We start from the raw sequence: 13,279 nt of genomic DNA, 5'->3' as shown, positions 1-13,279 counted from the left end.
GCCGACACTCCAACTACTGAACCAAACCGGCCAGGGCTGACAGAAAGTTTTTAATAGATACCATTAAAAAACAATTAGATCTACAATTAGTAAAGGTTGCTTTGCTCCTAAGAGACCATGGTATCTTGTGCAGAGGAGAAACCACTTGGCCCTTTCATGTATGAAACATTGCACTTGGTGCTGCTGTGTTTAAAAGATAGAATGTCAGAAAAACGGATACACTCTTTCAGCAGTCAGGGTGAAAACTGTTACATAATTCAAGAAATTAACTCAGTGGTTCTCAGTGTACTCACAGAGTTGTGCAACCATCGTCACAATTTAGAACATTGTCCTCACCAGGAAAGGACCCTTGTCCCCTTGAGCGGTCAGCCACTCCCCGTCCTGCCCCCTCCCCCGCCAGCCCCTGGCCACCGCTCACCTGCTCTCGGTCTCTGGGGGTTTCCTACCCTGCACACTCCCGATGGAATCTGACCGTACATCTCTTGTGAATGGCGTCTTTTATTTAGCACGATGCTTGCAAGGGTTACCCAGGTATAACAGTGAGGAAAATGGAAACAATTCCCATACATTGTAGGAAATAGGAGCTTTTCCAGGGCCGTGGCTCAGGAGGGGTGTAGGACCCAAGGTCATGGCCTTTTCCCTGGTGAGGTCGTCGTGTGGAAACTGTTACAGGTTCCTGACTTCCCATAACGGTGGTCTTCCAGCCCACACCCCTTTCCATCAAAGGGAATGATAGAAACGATGATGATGGGAACTCAAAGGCAAGACCACACTCAAGCCAATTATGGATATTGGTTTATCCCTTAGATCATCTATTTATAGGATTGGCTCTGTAGCTTACTGTGCCAGCATTAATTATGAATTGCTAATGGAAGAGCATAAATAAGTCTTGGACAGGAGATGAGTGACATTTTGACAGTATTCATTGAATATATGTATAATTGTTTATCAAGTACATGAAACTAATTTAGAAACCTATCAATTAAGTCTTCTTGATTCTAGTAACAAATTATTATTGACTTTCTCTGTTCAAGAAGATTTGACTAGACATTCATGACCATTCCTTTTAGTTGGAAAATCTGTGATTTTGTTATTTTCTCTACCTGTCAAAACTACTAACAGCTATCCAAGGGTTTTTAAAGGAGTCAGACATGGAACCAGGAGAGCAGCCACGGTCAGACCAGGATTCCAACCCTTCTACCATGATTTGAAAGTAAAACTCCACTTTAACCTGAAGTATTTGTGTGACACAGTTGATTTTAAAGGGAAAAAGAGCAGGATAGATGATCTGATGGGTGGAGGTAGAGGCATATCTCTTATACTTATGTAAGTTTTACTAATCAATTTCTTTTAAAAATTATTTAAATTACAGTTTATAGTCAACATTTTTTTTAACTAGTTTCAGGGATACACCATGGTGGTGAGACAATCATGTACTTTACAGAGTGGTCCCCTCAATATTTCCAGTACCAACCTGGCACCGTACATAGTTATCTCGATATTATTGACTATATTCCCTGTATTGTACTAATCAGTGTCCTTAGTAGAGTTACTGAGGCTTCATTATGGACATTTATTGCTTCAACTGTGCTTAGAGGTAAAGAGCCCTGACCCTTTAATAAGGAGAATATTTTCACACTGGCTCTTTCTTATTAGCTGTAAGACTTTTTCAATTAAATCAAGCACTTCGAATGTCTCTTTCCTCATCTTTAAACTATACATTATCTGTCTCTGAGGTACCTCACTCTTCAGCTGTTCATTCAGCGAGTATGTGCCGGGGGGCCTTTGTGTTCTAAACACCGTGGAGGAGGCACAGATCAGTGCAGCCCCAGGGGACGCTGTGTCTGAGCCTGTGTCTGTCTGAGCATAGCTCTGTTTACCGTCTCCCGTTGCCCGTTGTGTGTTTCATGCTTCATTGCCCTGAATCCCTCAGTGACCATTTCTTTCTCTCTTTTTCTAAATATGTTTTTACTGATTTCAGAGAGAGGAAGAGAGAGGGAGGGAGAAATAGAAGCACCATGATGAGTCATCGATCGGCTGCCTCCTGCACGCCCCCTACTGGGGGTCGAGGAGCCTGCAACCCGGGCTTGTGTCCTGACCAGGAATCAAACCTGCAACCTCTTGGTTCCTGGGTCGATGCTCAACCGCGGAGCCACAGGCCGGGCTCAGTGAGCATGTTCTAAGAACAAGGACATTCTCCCACGTGCCACAGCACAGGAGTTAAGACGAGGAATTCAGCGTCGATGCAGCACTATTACCCAATCCACAGTCTATTTAACCTTGGGCATCGTGTCCTTCACAGCTGTTGTCAGTCCGGGATTGCACAGTGCATTTTGTTGTCATTTGTCTTTGGTTTCCTTAAATATGTTCTTAACCTTGAGAAGAGCATAGGCTGGCAGTTTGTAGAATCTCTCTCAGTGGGGGGTTGTGTGCTGTGTGCATTTGCGTGCTCTTGTGTCTTTTCATTACCGTATCGTCTTCAGGCTTCTCTGCGCTTTTCCCGGCAGAGAAGAAAGAAATGGGACGTGTGCTCGTGCTGAGGAAGGGAGAGTTCAGGTTAGGACTCACTGGCCCACCCGGGGGGCGGGGACCCGCTGTGGGTTGTCATGTCTACTAAATCTAAATGTAGACTGTGAGCCTTGGGCTCCATTTTACATGCATTTACATCAGTGCGTTATTTACAACGTTTACCAAGTTTATCAGCTCAAGTTCCTTCTAGTAACCTCAGCCTGCTTCCTGAATCCTATGTGTGCAATAAAAGTACAGATACTGTTTTGTAAATTAGGGCTGCAAGATGCATGTCAGGACTGCGGAAAGGCATGGGAAAAACAGCTGCAGGAAGGAGGTGGAGTTCTTGGTTCAAAGAGCTAATGAAGATTCGTTAAACTCGGAAATGAAAGACACAGGAAGATAACTGAAGTTGGAGGATTAGCTAAGTTACAGTCTAGCTCTCCTGCCCGAAAGACAATGGGTAGCATCTTAAATTATAAACAGGTTTTTCTGGGTTTTCCCCTTAAACTGGTTGTAATTTTTACAATTCGTTGTACCCTTAAAAAGTTGGCTTTTCTGACTGCCGAGGGATTTGTGGTGCATTTTCCAGCAGATGTTTATGACTTTGGGTGTCTGAGTAGAGGCGATAGAGTGAAACAAAGGATCTAAAGCTGGTGGGGAGTGGGTGGCGGCCAGTGCAGAGGGTGAGCTGTGGAGGCCGACGGAGCTCCGTGTCTGTGCCTGTGCCTCACGGCATGTGCTCTTTCCGCTGCCCGACTCTGCAGAAAGGAGCTGGTCGCCAAGCTGGCGCAGGCCGAGAAGGAGAAAGGGGACGCGGCCCAGCTGGCCCGCGAGTTCGAGGCGCTGACCGAGGAGAACCGCACCTTGAAGCTGGCCCAGTCCCAGTGCGTGGAGCAGCTGGAGAAGCTCAGGATCCAGTATCAGAAGAGACAGGGCTCGTCCTAGCTCAGGATCGCCCCGTGTGGCCGCTGTGTGCTGGCCCAGAGGGGTAGGGACAGACCCGGGCTCCCCTCCTCGCCCACACGGCCACCGTCTTGCTGGGCTGCATCTAGCCTGACAGGAGGGGAGTTCCCTCTAAATAAGAGGTGCAGCAAACCTATTACCCGTGTATGTTCTCTGAGATAATAATTTGTTTCCAAAGGTATTTTTTTCTTATTTAGGAAGATATGGCAAATAGAATGCTGACCGACTCCACTAAGAACCTTAAACAGGATTAAGCCACAAACAGGCCAGTAAGATGCTCACGACTGTCCACATGTGTGCGTTTATAAATTTCACGTTGTTAATATTCCACCTGTGCTCTGGCCTGAAACTTCTCCACACATGCTCATCTCACCAGTTACATTCAGTCCCTCGTGATGATTGTACTAGGAATTAGTGGCCACGCAGCACAAAGCTTTTCATGAAAACGTTAGCAGAAGCGTGTCTGTGCCCACAGCACGCTGGCCGGGCCGACTTGTGCTGGGACAGGAAGAAGCAGATAGGGCCTCGCTTCCTCACGCCCCCCCCCCCCGGGAATATCTGCCGCCCTCGTGGGTGTTCGGGGGCCCCAGGAGATGGCAGGGATGGTTTAGACATTGCTTTGGTGAGTTCCTGTGAAAATACCAGCGAGATGATGACTGTTGCCCTGTTTTGGATTTGAGGTGGTGTTTTGGGTCAGTAATAACTGCGGACATCACGAGTAAGTTCAGGGTCGACGTGAGTTCCCTGTGCTACGTGACCACCATCTGCCCCCAGTGGACTCCCTGTGTTACGTCCATTTCTATTCACGCAACTTTTTCATTAAACGTGATCAAAACTGTCCGTCTGCACTTGTGCCTTTTTAACCGACCTTGTGCTAAAAGCCACGCTCGCTAACCCTCGTCAGGACGTGTTCTCACTGTGGCTGCGTGTGCCAAAGACCGAGAATCCCTTTCCTTGGAAAGACCGCGACTCCTTTTTTTCCTTATTGTCACCTCAGGGTATTTTTTTCATTGATTATTAGAGAGTGGAAGGGAGGGGGAGAGAAAGAGACACATCGATGGGTCGCCTCCCGCACACACCCCGACCAGGGCTGGGGATCGAACCTGCAACCTTTCCATGCACAGGCTGGTGCTCTACTGAGCCACACAGGCCAGGGCGGGAAGACTCGTTTCTAAATAAACAACTCAGCTCTGGTACCAATATGATGTGTGAGAGTCTTAAGGTTTTTACTCAGAAAACGTAGCGGAGCAGAGGTGATAGAAACAGCAGGTTGGCTGGGACAGGCCCGTCGTCATCACCTGGGGTGACCTCATCCCCAGGGACGTTGGCGAAGTAGAGACCTTTTTGCTGCTGTTGTCACCAGGACCAGGATGAGCGGGTACGGCTGACACCTGGCAAGCAGAGCCCAGGGCTGTGGCTGACCGTCTGTGATGCTGGGCCAGCGCCCCAGCGCCCGAGAATTGTCTGGCCTGTGTCTCTGCGGCGGGTGTGCCCTGGGCGAGTCAGCCCTGAGTTTTGGCAGATGCCAAGGGGAAGAACGGACGTTAACGTCCATGTGGTGAGGAGTCCGTGAGGTCCCTGAGAGTCCTGCCTCAGTTCCCTCGTTTATAAAATGAAGGTTTCAGTAGATCTCAAGGTTTAATGTTATGGGAGCCGAATCCCCCGTAAGCTGCTTTAACATTTGACCAAAGGTGAAAGTCCCGGGTCTGGGTCCTGACAGGAAAGGTAAAGAGGCTGCAGGACAGGGTGAAATTACGTGCGAAGCAGCTTAGCCCCGGCCTCTCCATCGCCTGCTCACGTCTCAAAACCAGAGTAAATGCTGAGCACACTGTCCCGTCATTCCCGTAACTAAGGATGTGACTCAGCCCTGCAAACTCCAGGGTGCTGTGAGGGCGATGTGATGACTTAAACGTTAAAAGTAGCTGGAAAAGAGCAAGAGATGGGTCATGGGTGGGTTCCGTGGTTTCTTTTAAAAAATATTTACTTGTTTTTTAAAAATTTAACTTGTTACTGTAAGTAGCCACAAGGATTCTGAGAACATCCGGTTTGCCAGCCAAATTCTAGGGTTTTCTGATTTCTGGGAACCAACACTGGTCAGATCTCAGATCCAGGCAAGAGACACGGCGACGACTTCCTGGGCCACTGGGCTCTGCCTGCAAATCTCTGCGGCTGTTCTTTCTCCTTCTGTAAAGTGCGGAGAGATGAGTGCTGCCGGCACTCGGGTGCCAACCCCAAACTGGCCACAGCCAGTGAAATATTATCAACACGGGCTTAGGGCCAGCGTGTAGGGAGCTGCTGAGCACGTCTGTCCACAGCAAACGAGAAACTTGAGTGTTGGGCCAAACCCCCAGAGAGAGGCTGGGAACCTAGGTCTGGGTTTGAGGTTCAGGATTAGGTTCAGGCAGGGAACCTCTGTTTCCCCTAAACCCCAGTCTTGCCCTGTGCTGATTGGGGTCCTGGCTGGGAACCAGTACACACTCCAAAGGGGCCAGTAAGGGAACTTTTACAACATTGGGGGCAGAGTCAGGGGACGTCAGGAGGGCTGGGGAATACTCGAGACCGGTGGGCCGCTTCCAAAAGGCCCCCAGTGTCTTTAAGGGCAAGGAGGGAGGAGGCAGTGGGATCTGGTAGGAACCGAGCCTGGAGAGACTTCCCCACTGCACCCCAAGAACTTGTCCTTCAGTGGGAGGGAGCCTGCAGTCTACCCAGGGCTTGCAGGCAGAAGCTGGGGGGCCTGTCTCTCCTCCGGTCCTTCCACCTTCTGCTGGCCACTGCCAGGGGCCAAACTCAACCAAGAGCCAGAGGACCAGGAGCCCGTGGCGCAGGTCAGACAGCAGGCCTCCGGGCACAGAGCAGGGAGGGAGGGGGCATGGGGAGTCCCTGGCAGAGACCAGAGCTAAAGAAGTAGATGTGCCCAGAAACCAATAAAGAGGCAGGTTGGTCCAGTTGGGGTGTCAGTCCTGTGCCCCTTCCTGGTCCCAAAGTCCCGTCATGTGTCTGGAAATGTGAGCCAGGGGACCAGGAGTCTCTCCTCCCTGGGGAGGGGTCAGGGGCATGGTCATTAGACAAAATACAACATGTCTAGTTAAAATTAAATTTCAGAAATCAGATAAAATAATTTTTTTGGTATAAGTATGACCCAAACACTGCATGGAACATGCCCATACTAAAAAAAGAAAAAAAGCCTTTTATCTGAAGTTCAATTTTAACTGAGAACTCTGTATTTTTATTGGATAAATCTGTCCCTGGGAGTCAGGGGGGGATGTGGAGCAGGCTCTGCAGGTGCATCCCTCTAACCCTGGGCTTCAGGTTGGTTTGTCAGGAGGAAGGGCCTGGGGAGTAGAAAGGGCATTGCCTCGCCCAGACCACGCTCTTGCGACACAGCGTGAAATGTTACATGTTTCTAAGAAGAAAAACACTTTCATGGTCAAAAGTTAGAGAAACACTGAGCTAAAAAAAGTTAGCTTTCTCCCAGCGCCAGGACTTCTGGTGCTTAACGCTGACATGCTGGGAGACACCAGGAAGTTTTCTCACTTTATGTAAAAACGATCACAGCAAACTGACTACAGGCCCAACACCTTTCTGTCTCACAGTGACCATCAGTTTCCATGGAAATCACTTTACATTTAGCAGAGTCATTTTGGCGTCCGTCATGTTAAAACAGAATCTTACCATTATCTTGTTTCAAGGCTGAACTTGCAGTTACAAAGAGGGTTTAATCTGGACTTGGACTGTGGAATTAACTGTCAGACTCGCAGCACTCGGAGTCGCCAGCTGTGCTCAGCACAGAGCGCCAGCTGCCAAGCGTCTTCATTCAACGCCAGGACCTCCCCGCAGCAGGGGTTTAATTAGATCCGAGGAAACCTCTCACATCAGCAGCTCGCCCGGTGCTTGTTCTGGCGACGCACAGTTAAGGCTGTGGAAACGACGCACAGCTGATTAATACGAAGGACACGGTTAGAAGCACCTTTATTTAAATGGGTTGCACCCGAGAACGGCCTCCCTTCACTTTCTGCCCTCCAGCCAGGTATGTGATTTGATTTTCTTTTGTGTCTGCACTCTTACGGCCGGAGCCCTACAGATGCCGCGGTCACTACTGTGTGGGCCGCGGTTGGCCGATCCTGGAAACACGGGATGAGGGGAGTGCGATTAGAAAGTGCCCACGGCGGCAGGTGCTGTTTCCGTGGGGCAGCAAGAGGTAGGAGGGGAACCAGAGGGACGAGAGGGCCCTGACGGAGCAGAGACTGGCGGGCGGGAGGAAGGCGGGGGGCTGGAGCTCTGCATCCTGGATGAAGACGCTCGGGTGGCACCGAGGAGGAGAGGAACCAGCCTGGCGCGGACACGGTAAGAGACGACGAGCGGTGGTTACTGATTCCTCGAGAAAAGCTGTTAGGAAGAGGCTGAGGCCTCTCGGACAGTGGCACCCGCGGGTCAGAACATGCTTGACCCAAGAGCAGGTTTGATTCGTTAATGAAACTTCACTGCAGTGACATCAAGTTTGTGTTCATGCTGTTCTCTGCCATCACCTGGTAACTCCTATGAACTATTAGGCATGAAATTATTATTAATAGTATTAATGTTAATAGTATTACTCGGTATATATTAATGATTATAGGATGATTATTAGGTGTTGTAGACTCGCTGACCCCCAGGGTCAGCCTTCCCCTGTTTTCATCTCACTCTGGGACCCCGTCTCACTGGCTGAACATCTCTGAGACCTGCCTGGTTTGCTGGATGAGCTGGGAGCTCCTTGCTGACTATGGTTGGGCCTCGTTTAAGGCTGTGTCTTCAGAATAGACGTCAGTGCCCAGTAGGAGTCTCGTGGCTATTTGCTCCCTGAAGGAAGGAGTGAGAGAGGACCCTGCTCCCGCTCAAGGGGGTGTTGTTTGGGGGCAAGGACTCTTCTGCTCTTGGGGGTGTTTGGGACTCAGAGCTGGGTGTTTGGGGTCGAGGACACTGTTCCAGGCCTCAGGGAGTCTGCAGCCCGGGTGGCATCTCTCCATCAAATGACTCTACAGCACAAGTCAGGAGTCTGGGGGTGAAGGGGGGTGAGTCAATAAATAAAAACACAAGGTGCCCCATTCAGTTTGATTTCAGGTAAACAACAGAGTATATATACATCTCATGGACTATTTGGGACATACTAGTACTAAACGTTTTAGTTGTTTATTGAAATTAAGATTTGAATGGGCTTCCTGTATTTTATCAACCCTACAAGAGGAACATGGCCTAGGAGAAATTATTTCTGTTTTTTTTAGGGTGTGTAGTGGGGGTGTAGAGAACAGGAAATGAGTCACTGAAGCTTTTCTAGAAAAGCTGGGGACTGAGTTGAGTAGCAAAGGATGCAAAACCCAAAATGTGAGGCCATGCAGCTCTGGAGAAGGTGTCCCAGGAGAGAGGCAGTGGTAGGCGGAGGCTGGGCCCTGAGAGAAGGTGTGAGCTGGGCAGAGAGAAGCCCAGTGGGATGGCTGGGCAGGGCCTGGTGACCCGCCTGTCACAGCCTCTGCCCCCTGGGCAGCCCCGCCCCTGTGCCCCCGCCAGACATTGTGAACAGGCAGGACTGGATCTTTCTGTCTGAGCAGGAGTTTCATTTACCAGTTGAGCAGGGTTGGACTTAGTCTCTCTCTGTAAATAATGAAGAGGAGACACCAGGAACATTTTGCAAGGCTCATGAATTGCTCAACTATTTGCATTTTTTTTCAAACACTGGTGTCAAAACAGCATCTCTGGCCAAGCTGAGAAAAAAGTGAACCCTAATGATGAGTTATCAAAACAAGGTGGGGTGGCGTGGGAAATACTAACAACTTCTGTGGTGTCTGTAATTTTAGGTTTTTCCAATTTTTAATTTAGCATTGTATAGTAAATATAGTCAATATATAATGAAATAGATGAAAATGTCTTATTTATGATGTAGGAAAGAAGTGGAAATACTGAAGTAATCTTATTAAGCACTGACTATGCTCCACGTGTAATTTCCCTTAATTTTGACAATACAAAAATACTATTCTATATATAAGTAGATACAGTAATACTAGAACACTATCATATACATAAGTAGATACAATAATACTAGGACACTATTGTATATGTAAGTAGATACAGTAATATAACAATTATGTGCATCTTGCTGAGGTTCGCTATGTTTATTTGCTCATCTACGATCACTCAACTAGCAATTGGTTATTTTGAAATTCAAATCCGACTTGCCTCCAACATCCCTATGGTTTCCCTCGTGTCACACTTACAGATAACAGCCCACAGGTAAGCAACAACCCCTGAGCTCTATGGCACGTGTGCTGTGGGGACAGACAGCAGGAGTGTCTGTCTGTGGACAGGCTGGGTTTGCAGCGAAGGCCATGCCTGAGGAGTGAGTGACACATTCAGCTCACCTTCTAACGAGGCAACGTGGAGGAAGGCTCACGAGTAAAAGAAGTATTACCCGTTTTAAAAACAGATATTGTGGTTCATTCTAAAAAGCTCTCATTAGGTTTATGTAATTTTTCATTAAATATTCCACACTGATGGCTCACACTTAAAGTCTCACGCTTGTTCCCTTTCCTATTAAACACCCACTAGTGTCATTAGTCATACTTATTAAATGGCTATTATTGATAATTTTCAGCTTCTTATATGATTATAGTTTGGTACCTCTTTTGTTAGAACACTACACATTTACATAGAAATATGTTTAAAATGTCTTTATAATTCTATAACCTACACAAATGGTTATAAGTTGGGTTGACTAAATCCCCCCACATAGCTATTTCAATTATATAAAATATTACTTACATAACTGGAACGGTATTTTAGTTGTAAAATATTCAATCTGTAGCTATGTGAGATTAAAGAAAGTGAAGAGAAAGGCCTGGAATCTTAGCGACATTATGCCTGAGAAAAGCCAAATAGTTGTATTTCTATATTTCAAAAAATACATGATAAAATATGAAAACAAAATGTTTTTAAATGTTTACTTTCTCAAAAGACATGAACCAAATTTTAATTTAAAACATCAAGGAGAGTGAGTCTTGAATGTACTCTTGTGAGGTGAGCTAGTACTGCTAACCTCTTAAAACCCAAATCTGGCTTCCGAATCCTCACCAGGAAGCCTGGCGTCCAGGCAGATATTGGCTCCTCTTGGTTGATTTATTTGTCTGTAGCCTTAGAAGGTTTGCAAGCTTTTCTGGTATAGAAAAAGCTATTCAAAAATGCCCCGGCCACTGCCCTTCTCTCAGCAAGCTCAGCCAGCCATCTCTGACGGCCTGATTTTCTAGCCACGGTTCAGAAGCCACAGGAAGGAGGGTGTAATTCGGCCCCGGCCAGGACATTTCCAAGGAAGGTAACATTTGAATTTCAGATATTTCCTTAGGGAGTCACATAAATTTGAAGCTCACACTTCCTTTTTAAAAAAACATGTTTTTATTGATTTTTGAGAGAGAGGAAGGGAGAGGGAGGAAGGGAGAAACACTGATGAGAGAGAAACATCCCTCTCTGCCTCCTGCCCCCCTCCTGGGATCCAGCCCCAAACCCGGGCATGTGCTGACCAGGAATCGAACCGACAGCCTTTTGGTGGATGGGACCACGCTTGGCCCTGAGCCACCGGCCAGGGCTGGAAGTGGGTTTGATGGCTCAGTCTTCCAACTCCCCATAAGAAGCAGCGAGAGAAATATTTAAATTCTGACAAAGATTTATTCAGCTTGTTCTTTGGTGGGGGAAAAAGAGCTATATAGTGAATTCTAAAATGTTCAAAACTCATAGTTTTTTTGTTCCAAGAAAATAAGTCTCTAGGTTTTTTGCCTCTAAGATGACAGGATGCCAAAAATGTCCCTTCAAGTTTTCCTCGGGCCTCACACTGTATCCATGTCAGCAAACAACGCAGCCTTCATGTGTTAAAATATGTGTCACGTAACAGGAAGTGAAAGTTACAAATATGGGGAAAGAACGTGACGCAGGGAAGCACGCTCTGTGTTCGGCAGAGAAGCCATGCCGACTTCTGAGAAGAAGCTAAATGCGTGAGGTTCACTAGCTCAACACTTAACATCCCCAGTGCTCAGTCCTTATGGTTGGCAAGCAGTCTGAGAGGCAATCTGGCTTCTAGGAAAAAGTTTTGCAACTCTGGATTTCTGCCTGTCTTTTGGCTCAAATAAGACTGTTAAAAATAAAATCATCAAGAGAACGAGGCCTGTCTCTATCACGAGGAATAACATTCTGTCCCACAAGCTCCTGATGTCACATACCTGCCAGTGTTCTCGGTGGAAAGAGGCTCCCAGGTACCGACTGCACACCTGGAGTAAACGGCCCGGGCGAGTCGGTGTGCTCGCCCACAGGGTGTCTCTAAGGACCAGAGTTCAACGCATCCCAGCAGCTGGTGGAAAGGAAACTTCTGGGGCTTAAGGCCTCCGTTCTCTCTAATTCAGACAATTTTACAAAGAGTGTCTTTAGGTGGCTATTTGTCGCCTGTTGAATTGGTTTTGGGGGCTCAGTAAAAAATGAGACAGAAAAACTTTAATTTCATACTCTGTTCCTATATAATACTCTGTTAATAGATATTGTCCAGATTTTTGGACATTAAAAAATACGATGGTCACATTTTTCGCCTCCAGAATTCTTTATCACTCAGTTCTACGTGGCTTTAAAACGACGACCAGAGTTTCGTGGGAGCAGCAGCTTCATTTCGCGCAGGTTGAAGGTTAAAGCTTTTCACTCTTTCTTCCTTGTGAGCCTCTCAGCAGCCAGTGCCGTGAAGTAAACCCCGCAGGCCCTGTGACACGCAGGACACCCCCCTCCTCCAGCTGCGTGTCTGGTGAACACAGTCACGGCAGAACTCGGAGAGAAAGAGTCTGAACCAGCCGCTGGGCTGGGTCTGATGTCGCAGATGCTTCTCGATTCCAGAAAGTCTTCCCCCTCCTTTGCCTCCATGATGTCAGAGCAACTTCTTCCCCAGCATTTAAGGCCCCTCGAGGTGACCCACGTTGTCGCCTCAGCCCTGAGCGGGTTCTCGGCAGGGGCCCCGTCTCACTCGCCTCTGACCCCCGTGACTGCCTCAGCGCCTACCTCGCAGTGGGTGCTGCGTGAACGTTCTTGGGTGGAGCTGCTGGGTGTCCCAACCACAGCGTGAAGGCCGGGAGACCGCGGGCAGCCAGGGGTCGGCAGCTCTTGGTAACCGGCCAGAGCGTAACTGCTGTGCTTTCTGGGCCACCTGGTCTCTTTCACAGCCACTCGGCTCTGACTCTGCCACGGTGGCAGGATGGGGGTCAGAGACAAGACACACACCATCACGGGGGGCTGCTTCCAGCGCAAAGTATTACAAAAACGGGGCACACGGCTTTGGCCTCGGGTCTGGCCCCTGCCCTGGGCTGGGGGTGGTGACCACCGACTTAACTCCACATGTCGAGCTTGTTTCTACTCAGCCCCTCCTTCCTCAGGTCTGAACAATATTCCTTGTATTATGGTGGAAGAGTCATGTTCTCACTGGTTTGCTAGTGGCCTGAAGATTTGATGTCCAGAGATGTGCAACTTACAACCAAAAGGCAGCTTCCTCACAGAGACTGAGCAGTTTGGCCCCACTCACGAATGTCCTCGCCAGTGGGAAGGTACAGCTAACACCAGCTGTTCAGCAAACAGTCCCTGCTTAAAAAGAAAGGGCCTGTCCCCGGGGTCCCAGGCCATCAGGGCCCGGACACTCTGAGGAGCGAGAATTATGAACTTCGTAGGATTGTCAGAGGGAGTGCTCATTACCCAGATTTATCTCCCCGAGTCTTCCTGTTCTCCCCCGTTTCTTGACATTAACAGTGTCCTGGTCCCCCCA

The 13,279-nt window shown here is 48.2% G+C and overlaps 1 protein-coding gene across 2 annotated transcripts in view; it reads left to right on the top strand.

Moving 5' to 3' along the window:
- The window catches only part of MAP3K7CL (MAP3K7 C-terminal like), a 43,166-nt gene extending 39,710 nt beyond the window's left edge, over nucleotides 1-3,456 (top strand). For both annotated transcript variants that reach the window (XM_087818039.1, XM_087818040.1), the window contains one exon: nucleotides 3,276-3,456. In XM_087818039.1, coding sequence (XP_087674165.1) covers nucleotides 3,276-3,456 — 181 coding nt within the window. The remainder of the gene's footprint in view (nucleotides 1-3,275) is intronic.
- The last annotated feature ends 9,823 nt before the right edge of the window (nucleotides 3,457-13,279 follow it).

Source organism: Miniopterus natalensis, chromosome 6 (assembly GCF_054644295.1).
Source record: "Miniopterus natalensis isolate mMinNat1 chromosome 6, mMinNat1.hap1, whole genome shotgun sequence".
Classification (NCBI taxonomy): Eukaryota; Metazoa; Chordata; class Mammalia; order Chiroptera; family Miniopteridae; genus Miniopterus; species Miniopterus natalensis.
The sequence above is the reverse complement of the archived record's forward strand: the minus strand, read 5'-3'. Positions and strand labels throughout refer to the sequence as shown.